Source organism: Catharus ustulatus, chromosome 8 (assembly GCF_009819885.2).
Source record: "Catharus ustulatus isolate bCatUst1 chromosome 8, bCatUst1.pri.v2, whole genome shotgun sequence".
Taxonomy (NCBI): Eukaryota; Metazoa; Chordata; class Aves; order Passeriformes; family Turdidae; genus Catharus; species Catharus ustulatus.
The window spans coordinates 11,783,415-11,803,895 of record NC_046228.1 but is presented as its reverse complement, the minus strand read 5'-3'; the positions used below and the strand labels follow the sequence as shown (position 1 = coordinate 11,803,895).

At 40.7% G+C, this 20,481-nt stretch overlaps 3 protein-coding genes across 4 annotated transcripts in view; 1 reads left to right on the top strand and 2 right to left on the bottom strand.

Annotated features, from left to right (window-relative positions):
* COL17A1 (collagen type XVII alpha 1 chain) overlaps positions 1 to 10,516 on the bottom strand; it is a 59,702-nt gene extending 49,186 nt beyond the window's left edge. The window contains exons 1-3 of the mRNA XM_033065654.2: positions 10,338 to 10,516; positions 9,540 to 9,622; positions 5,329 to 5,506 (exon numbers count right to left, since the gene is read on the bottom strand). The gene's annotated coding sequence lies outside the window, so the exon portion shown is untranslated. The remainder of the gene's footprint in view (positions 1 to 5,328; positions 5,507 to 9,539; positions 9,623 to 10,337) is intronic.
* Positions 10,517 to 11,070: 554 nt separating this feature from the next.
* SFR1 (SWI5 dependent homologous recombination repair protein 1) lies at positions 11,071 to 15,007 on the top strand. 2 transcript variants are annotated; one of them, XM_033065605.1, is made up of 4 exons: positions 11,071 to 11,457; positions 12,859 to 12,974; positions 14,000 to 14,386; positions 14,535 to 15,007. In XM_033065605.1, the coding sequence occupies exons 2-4, from the start codon at positions 12,879 to 12,881 to the stop codon at positions 14,724 to 14,726; spliced, it is 675 nt and encodes a 224-aa protein (XP_032921496.1). In that variant the 5' UTR covers positions 11,071 to 11,457; positions 12,859 to 12,878; the 3' UTR covers positions 14,727 to 15,007. The 2 variants fall into 2 exon arrangements, with proteins under 2 accessions (XP_032921496.1, XP_032921497.1); XM_033065606.1 differs by lacking the exons at positions 11,071 to 11,457; positions 12,859 to 12,974 and adding an exon at positions 12,984 to 13,121.
* A 1,852-nt stretch (positions 15,008 to 16,859) lies between these two features.
* Positions 16,860 to 20,481, bottom strand: part of CFAP43 (cilia and flagella associated protein 43) — a 41,889-nt gene continuing 38,267 nt past the window's right edge. Inside the window, exons 38-40 of the mRNA XM_033066025.1 lie at positions 19,003 to 19,083; positions 17,813 to 17,966; positions 16,860 to 17,158 (exon numbers count right to left, since the gene is read on the bottom strand). Coding sequence (XP_032921916.1) covers positions 16,983 to 17,158; positions 17,813 to 17,966; positions 19,003 to 19,083 — 411 coding nt within the window. The 3' untranslated portion in view covers positions 16,860 to 16,982. The remainder of the gene's footprint in view (positions 17,159 to 17,812; positions 17,967 to 19,002; positions 19,084 to 20,481) is intronic.

The following is a 20,481-nucleotide window of genomic DNA, read 5'->3' as shown; positions in this document are numbered from 1 at the left end:
TCACACTGCCTTGCACTAAGGGGATTTTTCCTGGTATAGCTCACATTTTTGCTAAATGCAAGTATTACAATTTCAGTTGCAATGAGCAAAACAAAAGATATAAACAAGGAATATTCAGAGAACCATAATGAGCAGCAGCTGGCTCTACTGGCTCCCAAGCTACAAGTGACTCTTTTACTCCTTGTTCTCCCCAGTCAGGGACAGCAGTGGTTCTATTACTCCTTCATACAATGTCCCCTGTAAGAGGATCTTACAAACCAGCTTTTCTCATTTTACAAACCAGTACCAAGAAGGTATTTAAAATCAAAAGTAAAAGCACAAAATATGTTATGATGGTGCATACACTGTGTTCCAGCTGCTCAGCTGGAAGGGTAGAACCTTGGTGAAAAAGGAAGCTTTCTTTTTCAGGACTTGATCACTGACTTCAGACTAGCAGATTATTTTTTTCTAAATAGTTCTGAGGAAAACATTCACAAGTGAACACTCAAAACTTAAATCCAAGTTATTTAAATTGCCTCTGCTTCCAGCTTCTGGCAGGTTTTCTCCCTTGGCTCTGAATCCTTTGATTGTGCCCATCTCTATTTTCATGTCTCTGCTTGAAAAATCCTGTTTCTTATCCAAAGCACATAAATATTGCCTTTTTCAAAAGCCAGGTCTGTTGTTTGTCACTTCTTCTCACCAAGATGATTGGCTGGAAACTTAGTTGTTACTCAAACTTTTCATTTCACAGCCATTCAGATTCTCATTAATTTGCTTCCATCAGAAGTTCGTCTTGTGAGACCTGTGATAACACGCAGCTTTCTCTTATTAAAATCAAGGCATTCTGGGCTCATCCTCACTCCATATGTTGTGTATTTCAGATGTTCCTGCTGGCATGGAGCTTTTTGGGTATTTTTACTGTTATCACAGGGTTGCCAGATGCATGGTATGGTGGCTGCCTTCCTTATCCAGTGCCTGCAAAAGTGCTTTTTGGATTCTACTTCAGTAATATCCATTATTAAAGTTATCAGCTGAAGGCTTTGTAACTATAACACCTAAAGATGTTTTTAGTTTTCAGCATAAATTAAAGAGTTCAGAACAAAATATTTACACCTCCTCCCCAAATATTAAAATTTGTACTAAGGAATTGTTCCATTAGACACAATGGCAATATAAAACTAAAGGATAAAAAACACTATAGGTGGTGATCTGAAGTGAAGTGCTCTCACTAACAAGTGTTTGTATTTTTTGGAGTTCAGTACAGAGTTCACTGAATCCATTTCATTTTGAAAGATGAGGCCAAATAAGAGCACTGATCCATTGCTCCCACTTCTGTCAGAACAGTATTTGTCTAAGCCTATAAAGAACACTGTGAGAGTCTTATACACTTACTTTGATGCACATGTGTAATTCTAAGCACATAAAACTACACAACTGTGGAAAATAAGGCTGAAAAGGCTCTCGGGTTTCTTGTCCATGTCTCTGTCCAAAGCCTACCTCCATGTTGATTATTCTTCACATTTTTTTCTTTAAAACACTTCTAAAATTTTCCATAAGGTGTCAGAGCCTTCTGATGCGATCTGCTCCATAACTCCCATACTTGGAGTTAGAAAATGTCTTGAAGTTCCAAACAAGTATCTTGAGGTGACAATCACTTCCTTTCTTCCCTATTCAGTGTAACGCATCTCCATTCTTGCTGTCACCTGTTATGTATTTGAATGCTGTTGTCACATATGCCATGAGGGTTTTCTACACCAAACTAAGCTTTTCCTGTTCTAGCAGCTTTTCTGAGACAGAGTTTCCCAGACCTGAACCAGTGGGAACTACCTCCAGCCTTCACAGGGAGTACCCATGTGTTTAAAGCTATATTCATATTTAAGTACTGTGCTGAGCTGGGGACTTCATTTCCAGTGCTGCCCAAGGCATCAAACACATGCTGGTCTGGTTTAATTGCTCGACATTTCAGTTAATTACTGTTTTTGATGATAAATCTGGCAGTTCTGCAAATGTCTTCAGAATTGTAACTGCAGGTAAAAACTACCCTATTTTGCTAATGAAGGACAACCTGTGCCAAATTATTGTGAACCTTATCTAGCAGGCCAGAAGGCAATGTTTAACTTACAGTTCCATAAGGTATTTCCTTAAGAGTGCTGGCATGAACAGTGTGTATTGGAAACTGCTGTTCTTAATATGTCTGGAAGAAAATTCATTTGCCAATAAACAGCCATGCCCAATACCTAATGAACAGTGAGATTGATACACACATATATCCCCATCCTCATCCATGAAGAGTTTCAATCCCCTCCATCTGAGGACCCAAAAATGCAGCAGACAGAACAGCATCTGTGGCAGCTGACACATGCCAAGTGTATGCAATCAAGCAAAACATAAAGAAATCAACAAGCCAATACATGTGCATAAAATATTATCATGAAAACTTTGGCAGACAAAGACCAAGTAGGAATAAGGTGGAATGGAAACAGAGACAGCACCTGCCAGAGTCGAGAGCAATCAGCTCACAGGTGGGAGGGCAGTGAACCACGACTGGGCTAGTGTTAAAGGGGCTATTAGAATTGCATCCTACTTCTGTTCTGTTTACCTTACTGTAGCTATTTGCAGTGTCAGCAGAATCCTTCAGCTTTTCCTAAAACTAATGCATAGTGTTTGCACAATGAAACAATAACAAACTACTAAAAAAAGACCAGCATCTAGAAGCAATATAAATCAACTGTAAGATAAAAAAGTACAGTTCTCAACACATAAACAACTTAGCAATAAGCAAGTGTGTAATCCAATACAAGATAATTGTTTGCTTTGCATTGTTTGAATGTGTAATACTCATCAAATATGTCTGTGTCAAGTATTCAGGAACTGTCAGGGACAAATGCAAACAGTATTTTAAAGAATTGGGAAGAATGTACTAAGAGTGATCCTTCATTGCGTTTTTTTAATACTTAGGATCTGCATTTTTAAAAATCAGTGGAAAAACACACTAAACATTCCTTTGTGGAAGATATTCTAAACACCCACCTTTTCATGAAGATCTTCCTGATCTGGTAACCAGCCCTTGTGATTCCTCCACCTGAGCTGATGAAGTCTCAATTTAATTACCTACAGCATCAGTTTGAACGTGGCTGTGGGACATAAAAGTAAAGGGAATCTTGGAGTACAGCTGCCTTAAATCTAGTAACATCTTTAACAGACCAAAACACTGAAGAGGGGTGTATCTCCTACATAGCTGCTTCCCACAAAAAAAGCACTTGAGCATTCAATCTTATCTCACTTTACTTACCTTTCTTCTACCCAAATTATGCAGTTGAACAAAATTCTTACAAACTAATGAAATTAAATTAGTTGTTGATATAAAATCATCAATTCCCATGAAATCAGCTAAGCTAAAGATGAAACTGGCTCATGTTTTTTTGCTGTTTAAAAAACAAATGCAGCAATGATTAACAGCTGCAGTAGAGTTTGTCATGGTAACCTCAGGGTGTGAGACTTGATCCTCCTCATTAGGATGGTAAATCATTGCAACTTCTCAACCATATGTGTGAGGATGGTTCTCCCACATAGGTTTACTTAGAAAAGTAAATCCCTCTTTATAAAGAATATATATGAGCCACATCTTTCCTGTTTTGTTCTTCTTCAGTGGCATTGCTCCCATTCTCCTGGTAACACACCCAAGCCTTAGAAGTGCATCACTGAATGACTTCACCTCTCTGGCCTGTTCCTGAGGCTTGGCAATATACATGGCAATCAATCTTTGGTGGAGTACACTTTTTAATAAAAGGAAAGATTATTGATTATTTAGCTTCTTGAGGTTCTTTCAGCCTCTCCACTGCCTGGTGGACTCTTCAGAGTGTTGCACCTCAGGTTGGTTGTCCGGTGTCAAAATCAGACTGCAACTTTGACTGTGAAAAATCTGGAACAATGAGACTGGCAGAGCTGATGGAGATCTGGCTGCAGCACAGAGCAGAAAGGGTAATTCTTTCATTTGCAGTTTTCCTGGCACTGCTATGCAGGGACTCTGCCAGCATAAGCTTGCAGCATCACTCTCAGTGTTGGCTTTTGAGATGTATTTGCACTTCTTGCCTGAAAGATGTACCCATGTTTACCTGAGAAGCTGAGAGAGGTAAGGAGAGCTATTTATTTGTACTAAATGGAACCTGAAACTCCTTGAGAAGGCAAAACATCAAGACCTTTCAGTAACAAATATTGGCACAAACATTCCCTCTGGAGAAGAGATTCTCACTTCCATTTCTCACCTTTGCCTATTGCCCTTTGTTTGTTTGTTTTTGCTTTGTTTTTCCTGTTGTGTTGTTAAGCAGATATTTTGAAACTCAGCAGTCACAGCTAGGCACATTAACTGGCAAGGCAAAGTAGAAGTAGTTCTTGCATTATGGTGGTATTTGTGAGAAAGCAGATCTCTAGGTTTGAGAGAAAACCTTAGGACTGGGAAGTGTTAAACCAGAGAGAGTTTCGCAACTTCTAGGCTTGATTTTACATAGTTAAAATCCTGCTTTTAAAAAAGAAAAGTCTGACCCAGAATTCCTCACTGAGATGGAAAAGAAACATGTCATCAAACAGAGTAAACTATAGGGAGTAGATGATATTATCCATGATTAATCTTTGCACTCACATGTAACACATGATTAAGTAGTGTACACCCATATGTGCACTGTTGATCCTAGAAAAACGAATCCCACATAAGACTTCATATCCAGACATCATGTGGACATTTTTAAGACTATTCATGCCCAGTTTCACAGTCTCAAGAACAGGCAGGGTATACACCATGTAAAATTTAAGTGCTCTATCTGCTGATCTTAATCCTGAGGAGACTGTCAAGAGAAAACTTGTCAGTGCATACCCATGTGCTGAGTTATCACCATGTATTTAACAGTGATGAAATAGCTTATTTTGGCATATGTTACCCATGAAATGCTTGTAATTAACTCAAAGAAAAAGTGCTCTAAACTTTAAAGCACCAAAACCAGAATAACTCTTCCAGCTGTGAATGAACTCCAAGATTTCTCTTATCAGGAGTGTCAAGTAATATGGTAAGGCATGGCTGTCATCAAAGAGGTTGATGACAAAGAGAGCTTGCTCAGTGTCTGTTGATGTGTGTGGTGGAGGTCACTGCAGCCAGGACACAACTGGACGTTACCTGTGTTACTGAAGGGAAAACGCCCCCTCAGTTAAAGCAGGTGCATTCACTAGCTTGGTTCACTTAGCATCAGTTCAGTGTTCTGCACTCCACTTCAGACAAATGTTCTTCACCCAAAATACAGCTGCCTTCATGTGTTGAGAGGGGACTGGTGGCTTTCCCACACAGTGTGAAACACTTACACTAATGCAGACAGCTGCAATTCCAGCATCCTCAGCATCACATGAAATAATACCATTAGCTGACTCCATATGCCACGCTTCCACTAAAGTTCCATCAGGACAGCAGAGTTCTGCTTCCCTTCAGTTCAGCAGGAGCTTTCCCAATGACTTCAAATGTCTCAAGGGCTAAGCTGCCTTTCTGCAGGAAGACAACACAACAACAGTAAAAATAATATAACAGTATTCACTTGAACCCACAGAGGTTGTAAGAAAATATTTCACACTCATCAGTAAAGCTTTCTGTATGTCTGCATAAAGAGACTCAAAACACAGTTATTTCAAACAGGAATATGAGCAGAAAATTTGCACTGAAATTGCTTTGAAAATAATTGGAACAAAAGCAATACAGATCATAAACACTGAAAAAATATTTTTTTTAATGAGTCATAACTATCATAAACAGTATATTTCACTCAAGGAAAAAAGGGAGCAGTCAAACAAGCTTCACTGCCCATTTTACTTGCTAAAGGAATTGGCACTGAAGACAATTATACTGTCTTCCCTTTAGCTGACTATTTTGGGAGGAGGGGTGATAAGAGTATTTATTGAATTTCCATTGTTTTTGAGTATCTTAAATCTTTTGAATTTTAAGAATTTGCGTCAACCTTTACATTAAGAAATGACAGTCTCATATCTGTTCACAAATTTTGGTGAATTGCCAGCCTCAACAATTCTGAGGCAGTGTCCTTAGACATGTGATTTGGTTTGCACAAATATACCACAGACATATCCCCCATCTCACAACAATCATGCACACTTGAAATGTTACATTGGTTATTAACTGTATAGAAACCAGGAGAGAGTTTTAAGTCAGCTCTCACTGACTTGTGAGCTTGATTTGCAACATAAGGTGGTGGTAGTACCTGACAACACTGCCACATTGAAATCTCAGCCCTCTAGATATGACTTCATTCTCAAGGTGGAAAACTGCCATGAACACTTTAATATTTCATCCTTATGAAAAGACTTCTAAAATTTTTACTTTATAAGGTTTTCTCTAGCCTCAGGTAAATGACCTAATTAATTTCCAGGGATGTATTTTTAAACCTTGCCTGCTGATGCTGCAGTTTAGTAGGGCGTGCTCAGTAGAATGGTTATTTGTTCGGAAACAAAAAAATAGGCAGTGGTGCTGCTGAGGTGATGATGGCCATTACTCATATCTGGACTCAGAGCAACAGGGAAACCCCCAGAAGTTCAGGAAGAAGGAGAAGTCTCCATCTCTGCTTACATGCTCACTGGATGACTTGTTTGGTACACCAGTTTAATCCAGTGCATCCTGCCAAGGCCTCCAAACTACAGGTAACTGCTCAAACCAGCTTGTCTGCACTTGCAAATAAACCACGTTAACTGTTTCAGCTTCACCAATTCCAGCAGTACAGATAAATGTGAGCAAGCCAAGTTATGTGCACACAGCACAGAGTGAACTCTTGTATCAGCTATGTCAGAAAACAAAACAACTCTTCAAGCTCTGCTACAATTCAAATACTTTTAGCACAAAAATATGCTCAGACCATCAGAGATGGCAAAAGCTGTACCAGGGACTAGTTTGGGCAAGGACTTAGATTTAAAAGGCTTGAATTTTCTTAAAATAATTACCAATCAGTTCTTCAGCAAAGACAAGAACACTGTTTATGTGTTCTTGTCAAAAAGATCTGTTTATTGTTTCCTTTGTGTGCTACAGTCTCATAAAGACTTCATACTGTAATCTTTGCCTTGTTATGTCAGGGAAAATCCCACAGACAGAGAAATAAGAGACAATCATAGGCCAACCCATTTTATTAGCACTGTGCCTCACCCACTTGGTTATTCACAGACGCAGCACAGACGCGAGAATTACGCTGCCCATCTCACCAGGCTCTTACATTATCTTTTGTTACAGCAAATTGCAGTGCCCCTCAGCTACAATAAATCCAGGCAGTTTTTCTTTTCAAGACAGGTACCTCAAAAATAGCAAGGCACTGTTGTAAAGCAGACAAGGCAAAAAAAATTACTTTTGATTTAACTTATGCTGATGTCATTCCAGAGACTTCACTTTTAGTTACTGGGCATTTGCACCATTATGAGAGCAGAATCCATCTCCCAAGGACAGGTTTTGTTGTAGTAAACTGGTTTTACTCCAGGAATCTGGTCTATAAAGTCCTTCCTTTGGTATATTTACATGGCTGTAAGCAAGTCAGAACATCTTTCAGAGAAGTGAATTGCAGCCAGCAAAAACACAATCCTAAGCTGATGCAGAAGTGGGTAGGATTTTAAAACTTTCTGCAGCAGTTAGTGGTTAGGCACATAAAAGCACCCCACCCTCCTGCCCCAGGCAAGAGAAAATACGCAGACAGTGCAGAGTGTACTTCATGCATCAGAATACATCACTTGGCTTTAAACAAGATCAACAGATTTCAGGAAAATGAGAGAAGGGGGTAATACATATGTGTCTTAAGACACAGTACGTTGACTAACATGCCAAATACTCAGTGGCAGCATTTAGGGGGAAAAGGCCTGGTAGTTGTGCCCAGCAAACTGTTAAATGAAAGTTTTGTGATGCTCCTGGCACTCTGGAAGAAAAAATAATCCCATCACTAAAATGCCAGTGCAGAAATACCAAAGAAAATAAAACCAAGGAGCACATTTTCCTTTTGGTTCCTTGGGGAAACTAATTTTTCTGAAGGGAAGTGGTATATTCAGCAAATAGAGATCAATAATTTTATTACCCAGCACATAATTTCCTAGACTCTTTTTCATTTTGCTTACCCCAAACTATTCTGATCACAAGAGGAATCAGAGAAATCAAACAATAGCATAGTGCTTAACAAACACTGCACTGCAATGAACGTGCTACTGTGTGCACACACTGGTGAGCTTAACTGAACATCATGAGAAACACTCTGCAGTGTGCCATAAACATGCCACTATCAATGACACATGGATAATCTGTTTTCCTCCAGGGAAACAGATGTGCAGTTTTTGAACGGAAGGTTTCAATCTGACTCTGCTTTGCCATCATTAAATTGAAAATAACATAATATCCATCACTATTGTGTTTCTGCAATAAAAATACTGGATAGTCACTGGATAGTGCCTGATGACACTCCAGTTCCCAGCTCTGTCAGGAGCTTCCAGCCAAGTGTTGGGCAAGTCATGTTTTTGCAGTACAGTGTAAACACCAGGTAAATTCATATGTAGATGGAATAAACACAGCTAAACACTTAATACCAACCTGGACAACATGTTTTCCTAGAGATATAACCCAGCAATGAATATTGATGACAATATTTCCTTTCCCCTACTCTAGCTGTAGCACACTAAACTCATGCACCCAATATGTGGCACCATCGCTCTACATTCCCAGTCCCAAACAATCTGCAATCTCACCTGGGGTGGGGCACATGGGCGTTGCTCTAATTAAGTGCAATGATAATGCACAGGATGACTTTTTCATGTGTTATGTTCCTGTTAAATCTTACTGGAATCTCACCTGGCAAATGATCTAAAATCTCAAACTTTCTGTTGTTCTTGTGCAACTCATCTGTTAACATGTCTGTACAACAGAGCATGAGTAATTTAAAGTAGGGACCATCCTTGAGATTGAAGGAAATACCCTGTAAACTTGGACACATGCCATTGCAAAGCTCCAGACTATCTGAGATCCAACCCTCTCGATAAATTCACAGCAGAAGTTCTACTAGCACTTTTGCTGTTGCACTGAGGAGTCCATTTTGAATGTATTTAAAAATTAGAATATTTGTGACATTAAATTAGTTGAAGGTTTAAAAAAACAAACTTGAAACCCAAAAAAGGGGCAGATTTAAAAAATGCATCCAAACTGCCTGAACACTTGGAGTATCGTTCAGTGGGAGCGTTTTTGGTAAGTGGTTACAAAAGATAGTTCAACACCACACAACGTAAATTCCCACATTTGCTACTAAAAATATTATTTCTAAATCAATTTTACCCACAGATAAAATCTTATACAAGGTATAACCTAAAGGCCTCAAGTTCTTAGATTTCCCAAAACAACTTGTAGATGGGCTTTGAATGCTTTTACTGTAGGAGAGTAAAAGGTTGCTATCATCCCTGCCAAATCCTCTTTGAAGTGTGTGAATCTATGAAAACTCATGGTTAAAATTGCAGCAACTGCTAACATGTTATCTCACCTAAAACACTCAGTGCTTACTCACCTCTCAGCTCAAGACTGTCTCTGGTCTCAACAGAGATGGGAGCTACACAAGGTGAAGAGAAAATAGAGCATCCTCATCTGTAGCTGTGAGGAGAAACCAGGCAGGAAATTAATGCAGTTCTGACACATAAGCTAAGGGCATGATCCAGCAAGAACATGTGGGTGCCTGTACCCCACGTGCAGCTCCCTGCACAGCAGTGTGAGGCATCAATGCACAGCTTGGGGCCATTTGGCTGTGGGCAGTGCTGGAGGAACCACTGGGACATCATTCCTAAGGGCTGGGACTGTCTTTGTTATGGCTTCCTGACAGTTATAGTTGACATTTTGTACAAATCAGTTTTTAGAAAAGTAAATCCACATGGGGAAGTCAGGTGTGCAGCTGACGGAGACAGGAAGATCACTCTTGCTTCAGCAGTGCCTTTGAGCATCAGGGAACTCTAATCCTGAACTGCACAGTGCAGCCACAGCTGGAATTGCTCCTTGTCACTGTCACAATCTCCCTGTTTCTCCAGTCAAATTTCTTAATTTTCTCTTCTTTCCCACAACCAAGACAGTGCTGCTTAGGCCACATACCTCCCATCGCGTCCCTCAGTTACATTTTTCCCTTTATGTGAGGAGACAGTTCCTGGGATAAAGGCTTTTGCAGCTTGAGGTAGAGAGTTGTGGCTGTGACAAAAGGGCCAATTGTGCTCTCCATGGTGGGGAGCTCTCCATGCTGAGGCAGAACCCTCCTCCCTGGCACAGGGACACTAGCAGGGACACTGTGTTATCATTTTCAGCTAAACCAAAGAAGGTTTACCTTGGCTACTAGGAAAAGTTTCTTCACAGAAATGGCGACTGGAACTGGAACAGACTGCCTTGTGAGGTCCTGGAGCCACCACCCCTGGAAGTGTTTAAGACTGAACGTGGCACTTGATGCCATGATGCAGTTAACACGGTGGTGTTGGATTACAGGTTGAATCTGACGATCTTAAAAGTTTTTTCCAGCCTAACTGATTGTGTGAGGTGGCACCTGGCCTCGGCCCAGAGCCGAGCTGTGGGGCAGCAGGCCCATGCTGGCCTACGGGACACAGCACCGCCTGGCATGCCCAGATGCAACAGCAAAATCTACGAGGTCCTCGGGGATGCCCCGCATTTCCCACTCGCGGGACCGGGATCTCCCTCAGCGCCGGCCCCTCAGTCCTTCAGTGCCCGCCCCTCAGCCCCTCAGTGCCCGCCCCTCAGCCCCTCACACCCGCCCCTCAGTCCCTCAGTGCCCGCCCCTCAGCCCCTCACACCCGCCCCTCAGCCCCTCAGTGCCCGCCCCTCAGTGCCCGCCCCTCAGTGCCCGCCCCTCAGTGCCCGCCCCTCAGTGCCCGCCCCTCAGTGCCCGCCCCTCAGTGCCCGCCCCTCAGTGCCCGCCCCTCAGCCCCTCAGTGCCCGCCCCTCAGTCCCTGAGCCCCTCAGCGCCCCCCAGCGCGCAGGCGCGAGCAGCTGACCCCCCCCCCCCCCCCCACCCCCCCCACCCGGGCACGCGCAGGCGCGGGCCCGCCCCTGGCCCGGCCGCGGGAGGTTGGAGCGGCTGAGGGGAGCGAGGCGCGGGAGGGCCAGTCTCGCTGGGTTCTTTCCTCTTTCACCCGGCCCTGAGGGTTTGTGCTCCCTAAGGGGCCTCCCTTCGCTTCTCAGTCCTTTGGCCTCGGTGCTGTGGCTGCGTTTTTGGGGGACAGCGCCTCAGAACGAGTCCACGGGTCTGTGGCCCTGCTTATGGGCTGCCCAGCCTTCTCTACCGGTGGAAAACTGGCGAGACAAAAGCTGTATTGAGTGTTAATAGAGCCTTTTGTTGCTGAGACAGTAAAAGGAGTGAGTGCCGTTGTATAACGTAGCTATTAGCAGGAAAACTGAGGGCGTAGTTACAGACGTACCCAAAGTGCAAAAGTCAAGTAAGTACTGTAAAGCAAAACTATCTTTTCCCTTTCTAACTCAAATTTTCTTTACTTGCTGGACAGAATGTGGTGAACAGCATTACTGCTTGAAAATGCCAAGGATTCTTAGCCTAAGATACAGGAAAAGAATTTTAGGAGTGCAGGAGATCTGTGTCAATGTGCTGCCATGTAACAGCATTAGCAAACCAGTAGAAAAAGTGTATCTTATGGTCATTTGAAAACGAATTTGCATTAGACAGTAAAGACAGAGAACTGTAAGACTGTTTGGGTTTTTAAAAGCTACTTTTTAGGCTTGAAATGATTTTGCTCCTTGGAAAGACCTATTACATGTTTGTGGCATACAGTATACATAAGAATGATGTAGCTTTTTCTAGGCTCTTGCTTACAAGAAATAATAGTATTAAACTTCCATTATATTTAATGCATGCTGTGGGCTTCCTGTTTAATTGATGGATTGCTAAAATATTCAATTAACTAGACTCTTTACTGAGGTCTGGGGTTTTTTGACAGAGTACCGTATGTTCAGTTTTGAACAGCTGGGGGGGAATGTTGATTTCTAAGATAAATGAGGACCTCCATCCTTTGGTATCAAGCCAGGAAGACCAGGGTTGCTGGGCTATTAAGGCTTTGGCATACTGAAGCTTTGCAGTTTTCATCTTTGAAGAGGAAGCCCCTTGTGTGAGCTCTATGTTGCCTAGTTTTGGTATGCAGGATTTTATTCATGAGAGGCTTCTGTTTCAAAACTCTTAATTGCAATTTGCAGGTGAGTGGAGGTGTAGCTGTCGATTTTCCAGATGCATTCTGGTCATTAGTAGGTGGTTCACAACTGCTAAACAAGTTAAACATGGCCAAATCGATTTGAAGTTGGTTCCTGCTGGGAGGTGTGACTTTACCATTTTAATTAAGGTGCCTTTCTGAGTGAGCTTTGGATGCTTCCTGTTAATCAAAACTTCCACCTGTGTAATTATTTTTTTAAGAAGCATCCCCAGAAGGATCAAATGAGACCGGATTATTTTCAGAGATGTGGATACCCAATTATATTGTTCTATAGAAAAGATTTATTGTTTATACTTGTGGACAACAAAAATCTTCCTGGCTCCACAGAGCTTTGGGAGTGAGGGGAAAAAGAATATATAAAATGCATAGTAAAAAACTTTATGGCAGTTAGTGTCACACATCCTCTCAAAGAAAAGCTGTTCACAAAGCAAGATGCTACTTAGCACATGAAACAGTTGTGTAACTTATGCAGATGTCTTTTTTGAACATGCCAATTAGAAAATAAGCCTTAGAATTTCATATTAGAGCTTTTTAATAATTTCTGTGGTCACTTGGGCTCATTACGACACCATAATATGACACCATGACAATGACACCGTAATTCATTCTGTCATTTAACAGAGACTGCTATTCATCTCGAGATGGAAGAGTCAGTGCTGGATAAATTGCCATCTTTGTGCAATACTCCAAAGGATTCTGGGGCAGCTCCTGCACAGGGGACTAGTTCAGGGAAACAGGTATGAAAACTTGCTACTTTTCCAATAATGTGACTCTTCATAGTAATAGAAACCGTTGTGGAATCATCAAGGAGTCAGAAGTCACTTCCAGCACTGCTGGAAGGCTGCAGACAGGCACCTTACACCTCTAGCTATGAGGCTGTGCAGGTAAGGAATGTGCCTGGTGTACTCTGCTCTGAAAATGCAGATGTTTGCTGAGAATACATAGTGGCCAAGCAACATAACCCAAATGCTATATTAATAAATTGAAATATAGGGTGTGTGGTGGATTTTCTGCTTGTTTGTTTTAACCTATCATTTTCAGTTTTCTCATCCTGGTTTTCTGGGTTGCTGTGCATGCAGGATGACTTTCTGTGGCTTCTGCCTGTAGTGGAACAAAGTCCAATGCTTTCAGTTTGTATATTCTCCATAGTGCTGAGCTCTGCTTTGGTTTATCCAGCATGTGAAATGGTGGTACTGTCACACTCAGCATCCAGATCTATGCAGGACAGGCCTGGTTTGAAAGTATTCTGAAACTAATCCCTTGAAGTATCTTGAAGCATAAACAGGTCAAAACTATGCAGGTATTTATAATATGCTGTAGAATGCAGATGTTTTGTACAAGTTCTAATACAGATGTATAGAATGGACAGCAAGAAAAATAACCCTTACCTCCATTAAACTACAGGGGAAATTGATAGAATAAAATTAGCCAAGTTGAAATATGCCATATTTCTTTTACACAAAGACTAGATGAGTAAGTTTGCCTCAATAGAATACAGGATTTTGTCCAAGAAAATGTGGAACTGCACCTTTCCATATCTTGCAGCTGTGTGTGCAAATACATATGAAAGGAAGAAGTTAACTTTGTTCATGTTTTTTAAGGCTATACAGAGAATTAGGAAGTCTGGCTTTACAATGACACATATTAAATATATTGCATATTCTATGTAAACAATAATGATGGGTAAACAGTTGTTTGAGAGTTGGTAAAAATTTAAGATTATTCTGACCACCTGGGTTTTTTGGGTTTATTTATTTTTTAGCAAATGAGTACAGCTCTGAGGGAACGATTAAGGAAAACAAGACGTTCATTTAATGCCAGTTTTACTGTGGCAAAGCGGCTCAAAATAGACACTGAAGAGAAAGACACTGCTGGTGCTGACCCAGGGTGCTTGCCAGAAACAAGTACAGACTGTTCCAGATTACAAGATGGGTCTGAGAACCTGGAAGGAAATGGCACTGGACACACATGTTTCAAAAGTCCCTCACAGGAGAGTAATCCCTGTGGATCAGCAGAGAATTTGAATGTGCTACAGGATGATCTTGGTCAGCAGCAGTCCCTTGAAGAAAAAGTAAAGCTGGTGAAACAAGTGCAAGAGAAGGAGGAGCTACTTCGCAGGCTCAAACTGGTGAAGATGTATCGATCCAAGGTGAGGCAACACTCACTGGTTTTTTAGTGCGGTGCTTGGGTATTGCCTCAGTTTAAGGCATTTTATAAGAATATCTGCAGGGTATCAAAACCCTCTTATGTCAGCAGATGATGACTCTTTTTTTTTTTCTCCTTTGTCCCAATTTCAGAACAACCTGTCTGAGCTGCAGGCTTTGATAGTGAAGTGGAGGAGTAGCACCCAGCTGATGCTGTATGAGCTGCAGTCAGCCTTTTCTGCAGATGGCAAGAAAGTGAGTCTCACTCAGCTCATCGATACCTTTGGGTTAGAAGACCAATTACTGCACTACAGCAGAACAGAAGAGGATTTTGTAGATGCATAATCTACAGCTGCAGAGCCTTCTTTGCACAGACACAAAAGCAGAAAAGACTGAATACTTTCTGATTGTGTCAGAAGTGTTGGTCAGACAATGGACTTTATGCTTTGGGGTTAGGAGGTTTTCTCCAGAGATACTTGTAAAGCTGTATACATACATACAGTAGGCACTGTAAAAGGCATTACTTAATGGAAAAAAATCAAACTGGTGATGTTTTGGGGAATCTGACTTAATGACTTGGTCAGTGAATTTTTATTTAATAAAAATAAATTTAAGTCATAGTTTAATGGGTAGAAAGCAGTCAATTTTTTTATTAGACTCTGCATGGTTACTTGTGTTCAAATAACTCACGTTGTCAATTCTGTTCAGATGGGGAAGAGTTCAGTTTGTTTGTAGATACACATTTTACATTTTACAAATGTCTTCCTGGTGCCAGTCAGACAATGAAGGCTAATGACAGCATTTTGTGAGTTAAATGAAGATAACTAATTTTGATGTTGTCAATATTTCAGAGCTGAGATAAGATGTTCTCACTAGCTTTAACTCCCGCTGAGGGAAATGTGCCATAATGCAGTTGCTTTTAGGTACTGGTCCAGACACTCTCGTCAAGGCTGCTGTCTCATAAGCATTCTGCAACAGCCTGAGGCAATAGAAGGGAAGGCAAGAAAATTGAAACCAACTTTCTATTCTCCTACTACATTTGAGAGCCAAGGTGTTTTCTGTCTTCAAATAAATAAGAAAAACAAGGCCTTGTTTAATGGGATTGCTTCAAACACAACCTCATAAAACTGAATAAACCTTGACCATTTCATTTATTCTTCAATAAATGCCTTCTTAAAAAATTATTTTATTTAACTTGAAATTGCTTATTTTCTCATTGTGGTCACTTCTGTTTTTTATTTTCCTTGAAATCATTGCTTCTCCAGTATAACAATACATAAATCTTAACTACTTTACAACTCTCCCTGCTAGGAATCTTGTTTTCTTACTGGGCATACCCTACCTCTTTTGTTTACAGGTGCTATATCCTGTTCCCTTAATAATGGAGTAATTTCTTAGACAGCCCAAGAGAAAGAAAATCAAAGATCATACAGAACTTTTTAACCTGTGGTAAGGCTCATGAGACTTCAGCCTGTACCTACAGCTTGCTCTTAAGAATACTCCTGTTGCTGTCCAGAGGGAATGCAGAACAACCTTTATTGCAAATCCCATTTTGAGTATTAAAGCACTATTTCTCTGCCTTTTTAGGCTTGTGCAAAAAGATGATGGTGCCTGGTGAAGGGGCCAATTATCTTTTCCAAGATCCTTGGCACATTTGGAATAATGCTGCTTCTAGGGTAGTTCTGGCAGAAAGACAAAAGGTCTTGTAATAAGTGAGATGTAATTACAATCTTTACAAATCCCACTTAGAGATGGTAAAGCAAAAAAGAGAAGTACAGGATCACAACTGAAACAGTTTTTTCTTACAAGTGTAAGAATTTTAAGCTAAGGTATCAAAGCTATTCTTGCTCTCACAATGAAATGGGTTTAGATGTCATGTGAATTTATGAAAGAAGAATTGACACCATGGAGCAAGGAAATAAAAAGTAGGGACGAGTAGGTTGGGCTCCAGCAGTAGTTAATTTTATCACAGGTACTTTATTAGCTGCCGTGGAGGGAGCTGGCAGGAGAATACACTGCCTCTCGTTGTAAAGGGGTGGGAGATGCCAGCAGGAGGCCAGATGCTTCCAGACCTGGTTTTCCTGTGGTTCTGCCTGTGGCAGCAGCCACAGCTCCTGCTGGCTGTGGGTGATTATACCACAATAAGGCACAGCTGCCTTTGGTCAGGACAAAGCATCCCTACATCTGCTCAGAAACCTACACTTGTGCCATCACAAAGGTAAATTATTTCAAATCCACAGACATGAATTGTAGCAGATGCTAATTAGTGGGTTCATCTTTAAAAGCTTCTACAATTGCATATTGCAAACAATGGACAAATACACCTGTTCTTCTATCAGTATACGATTTCTTGTATCCTTTGTTTTCTGTAATGAGTTCTATGGTTTCTATAATAAAACCAGTAGAAATAAATCTCATCAACCGAAATATAATGGGGGTAAGACCAGGTGTAAAAAATACAAATCAGACAACCATGCGTCTTTCAAATGGAAGTTATTTTTCAAGGAATTACAGAAAAAACCATTTGTGGGAAGAAAAGTTCAGGGAGAAGAATCAGTTGTCAAAACTCTTTTCCTTAGATAAGACCATGGCATTATTTATCTAGCTAGACTCTGATTTTTGAACAATACGGCGTCGTCTTGGTTTCAAAGGTCCGGTTTCTAACTGAAGAATTGTAAGCTGTTTTTCCTTTTCCCTTATAAGATCCCGTAGATATTTCTGCTTCAGAATCTCTTGGTAACGCTGACTTGTGATGTGTTCAGAAATATCCCGTGTGTCTGCAGAAAACAAAGCATTAGTGTTAGCCTGTGCTCTTAGGGGATGTGTAGTCTATATTTATATGGGACCTGTCCTGGGGTTATTCCAAATCCTGTATAAAATAGGCAAGCATTTTATAAAAAGCTCACAGTTGGGCTTAAGAACCTTTATAGCATTGAATAAAAGCAAAATATTTTTAAAAGTCACTGGGCATGCTTTCTTTAGCTTCTAGCAAGTACCCACTGTTTTGAAAATCTGTAACTGTTTTCTATTAGCAGAAAGATTTCTGTTAGTTCTCCTAAAAGTGAATACTATTCTTAGCTCCACATTACTTTCTCTGTTCTCTTGGAAGGGTGGAAAGAAGCCCATTCATTGAACAGCTCTCAGAACAAGTGAAAGCATGCTGCCTAATGAAGTTATTAATGACTGTAATAGTTTGACTTGAACAGTTTCAGGAATTCAGTCAATTAGCTTTGGCTACATGAGCCACAAGAGTCTGCAGGTAATTCTTCAGGTAATCGTGTTAGGTTTTGCCAGGAATGACTCTGCTCATTGTGCACATACAGTAACAGACAGGCATTCCTTGCCCCTCAGCTGATGGAGAACAGCACTGTCCAGCCTTGGAGTTATTTTCTGAACGTCCTTTGTGCCTTGAAGTGCGTCACTGGACTCACCAGCTGCCTTGAAGATGTGCATCCTTTCTGACACAGACACAAGCATTTCCTTCAGCTGCAGGCTGAGCTCGTAGTTCGCTTGCTCCTTTAGACGGATGCACTTCTTCAGCTCTCTGACTTTTTTCTGATGGCTCTTCACATTCTTCTTGTGCAACTGTCCATTTTGAGATGAATAAAACAAATATATGAGGTCATACAAAAACTGTTCAGACAAACTTATGATGAAAAGCTGTAGTTTTAAGCACCGTACTGTAGCTTGATAAACTTTCATGTATGTTGATTTGACTAGTAGCACATTGTAAGCTTTACTTTTTAAAGCGTCTTTCACACAGAGTATCTCAGTTTGTGGAGTTCTAAATTAAGGAGCAGTCAAGGAATAAAGAGGTATAGGTCAGGAAGAGATATATTAAAGATAAAACTTCAATGGCAAAGGGAGAAAAGGAAGTTGGTGGATTCCATGAGTTAAGGACACACTTTTGGCTGCCGGGAGCTGCTGAAGCTGATGGATATGCTGTAAAGGGACAAGATAAATACTAAAGCTTGAAGAGGAAGAGGAAGCTGATGCCAACTAGCACAACTTGGAGAAAATCCAGTGAAATCACTTAAAAACAATGATAGTCATAATTTGAATGGTGAAACACATGAGGTAGCCAGCAAATCAGACTGTTCTATCTTATTTTGAATACAGAGGGGAAGGATACTTTGCTGGTGGTCCTGCAGAGAAACATTAAACAGAGAAGACTGAAAGAATGCTTCATTAGAAATGGAAGAGTTACTTTTATAGGCAGTGCTGTGTAAGAAGTGATTAGCAGATCTGCATTCAGATGTTCAGGATAGGAAAGTATTTAATTCCAGTAACAGAGCCAGTAGATAGGCTTCATCTCTGCAACAATCCATGTATGATGACTGCCTCCAAACACTAGAGAACTGCTGCTGTAGACAGCACAGCTCAAGTGGAGGAAACTATTGAAAGCCAGATGGACAAATACATGATATATCTGTATCTATCTATATCTATATCTATCTAATCTATCTGTGTGTGCTATTATGGGTGTACTCCAACAGTCCTAGAGTTAGCATGCCTGTATCAATTGCACTTATTCTTTCAAACACCTTTTGCTAATGAAGGCAAGGAGCTGCATTTAAACTAAGGCTGTGTCTCTCAGATGTGGTGGTTCCCTGGAACTTACCTTATCCATGACTCCAAGGCTCTGCTCCATCCTTGCTAAGTTCTGAGCCATGTGGGTATCATAGTTCTGCATGTTTAGGAACTGAAGAAATAAAACCAGAAAGAAATAACCTTATGCCTGTTAATTCTCAACAATTCTACTGTTCTATAAAGAAAATCATACTATGTGAAACTGAAAAACCTGTAATTCTGCAGTGGTAAAGCTTACTAGTCATCATAAAGGGACTTTGTAAGGATATGCTTGGATGCTGTGTGAGTACTAGACTGTGCAGCTGTTAAAAAGGATGTTATCTATTCTATATAGTGGAAACAAGTGCCAAACAAGTATGCTGAGGTTGTCAAAAACCCTAAGCTATGCTTTTGCTTATAATGTAATCTAAGATAACATAGCTGGAGCCTAAGAGTCTGTCATTAGGCTAGAGAGGAAAATTATTATTTTCTGTCTAGTGGCTTCATAATCATTCTTCCTTCTTTTATTGTTCTATCTGCATAGTAATTAACATATCAGAGAATTTATTGATTTTTTACTTGAGCACACTGCTATTAAAATACCTCTTTATCAAATGACAAATCACAAACCCCATAATATTTTATGAATCTATAACAGGAATGTTACATGGATCTATAACAGGCAGTAGATAGGTTCCTGTAGATGTAGATTCATCCTTCCAGAGTACTGTCCCACCAAAGTGACAGGCAGAATTCTGTGGACTGCTCTAGTTAGAGGAGGAGAAACAGGTAGGGGCCCCAGAAGGGGCTCCTTGCCTACAAGATTGAGCTTCTTTCACTCACTGCTTCATTAACAGTCTTCATTCCAAATGGTCTCAGGTCTTTGCCCACACACATTTTCTTTCTTTCCATTCCTGTTGTTGGGATATCTGTTACCTTGTCTTTCCCACTAACCCCATATTTCTAATCAAAAAGTGATGTAAGTCCATTCCCTCAGGGCATTCAAATTCTGATTAAACCAGTAAATGCCTTTACTATAGGCAGTTTAACTCTCTCTGAAGGGCAAGAGTTCTGCTCATCAGTTTAATGAACTGAGTTTAATGAACAGCAACAGTGGTGACAAATTTGCCACAAGAATTTTTCAGTGCGCTGTCACATCACCACTTTGGAAAGCTGTTCTGCTGATTGGTGTTAGTTATGAAAGTCCTGGGATTCAGAACAAGCATTTTGTGGAGCAGCAGTACAAATGAAGATTCAGCAAAGCATATGTTTTGAATTTTCATCTAATATTTTGGTTGAATTGCAATATTCTTACCTGTCCAACACTTTCCTTTTTCTCTGTGCTTTATAGCTGTCCCCATTGCTGCATCTCCAGCCTGCCCATCCTTCAACATCCCTTACTCCAAACCTTTATGCCACCCACATCATCACTGTAAGACCATAAGATTTCCCTACAGTCTTGTAGATTATATATTATTATTGCAATATCCTCAGGCTTTCCCTAAACCTCTCTACTTCCTCCTTTCTTTGC

Excerpts from the sequence above, each read along its gene's own strand:
- SFR1 (XM_033065605.1), top strand. The coding sequence starts at position 12,879 with ATGGAAGAGTCAGTGCTGGATAAATTGCCATCTTTGTGCAATACTCCA. Across the intron at positions 12,975-13,999 it reads GGACTAGTTCAGGGAAACAG|CAAATGAGTACAGCTCTGAG; the intron begins GTATGAAAACTT and ends TTTATTTTTTAG. Across the intron at positions 14,387-14,534 it reads TGAAGATGTATCGATCCAAG|AACAACCTGTCTGAGCTGCA; the intron begins GTGAGGCAACAC and ends TCCCAATTTCAG.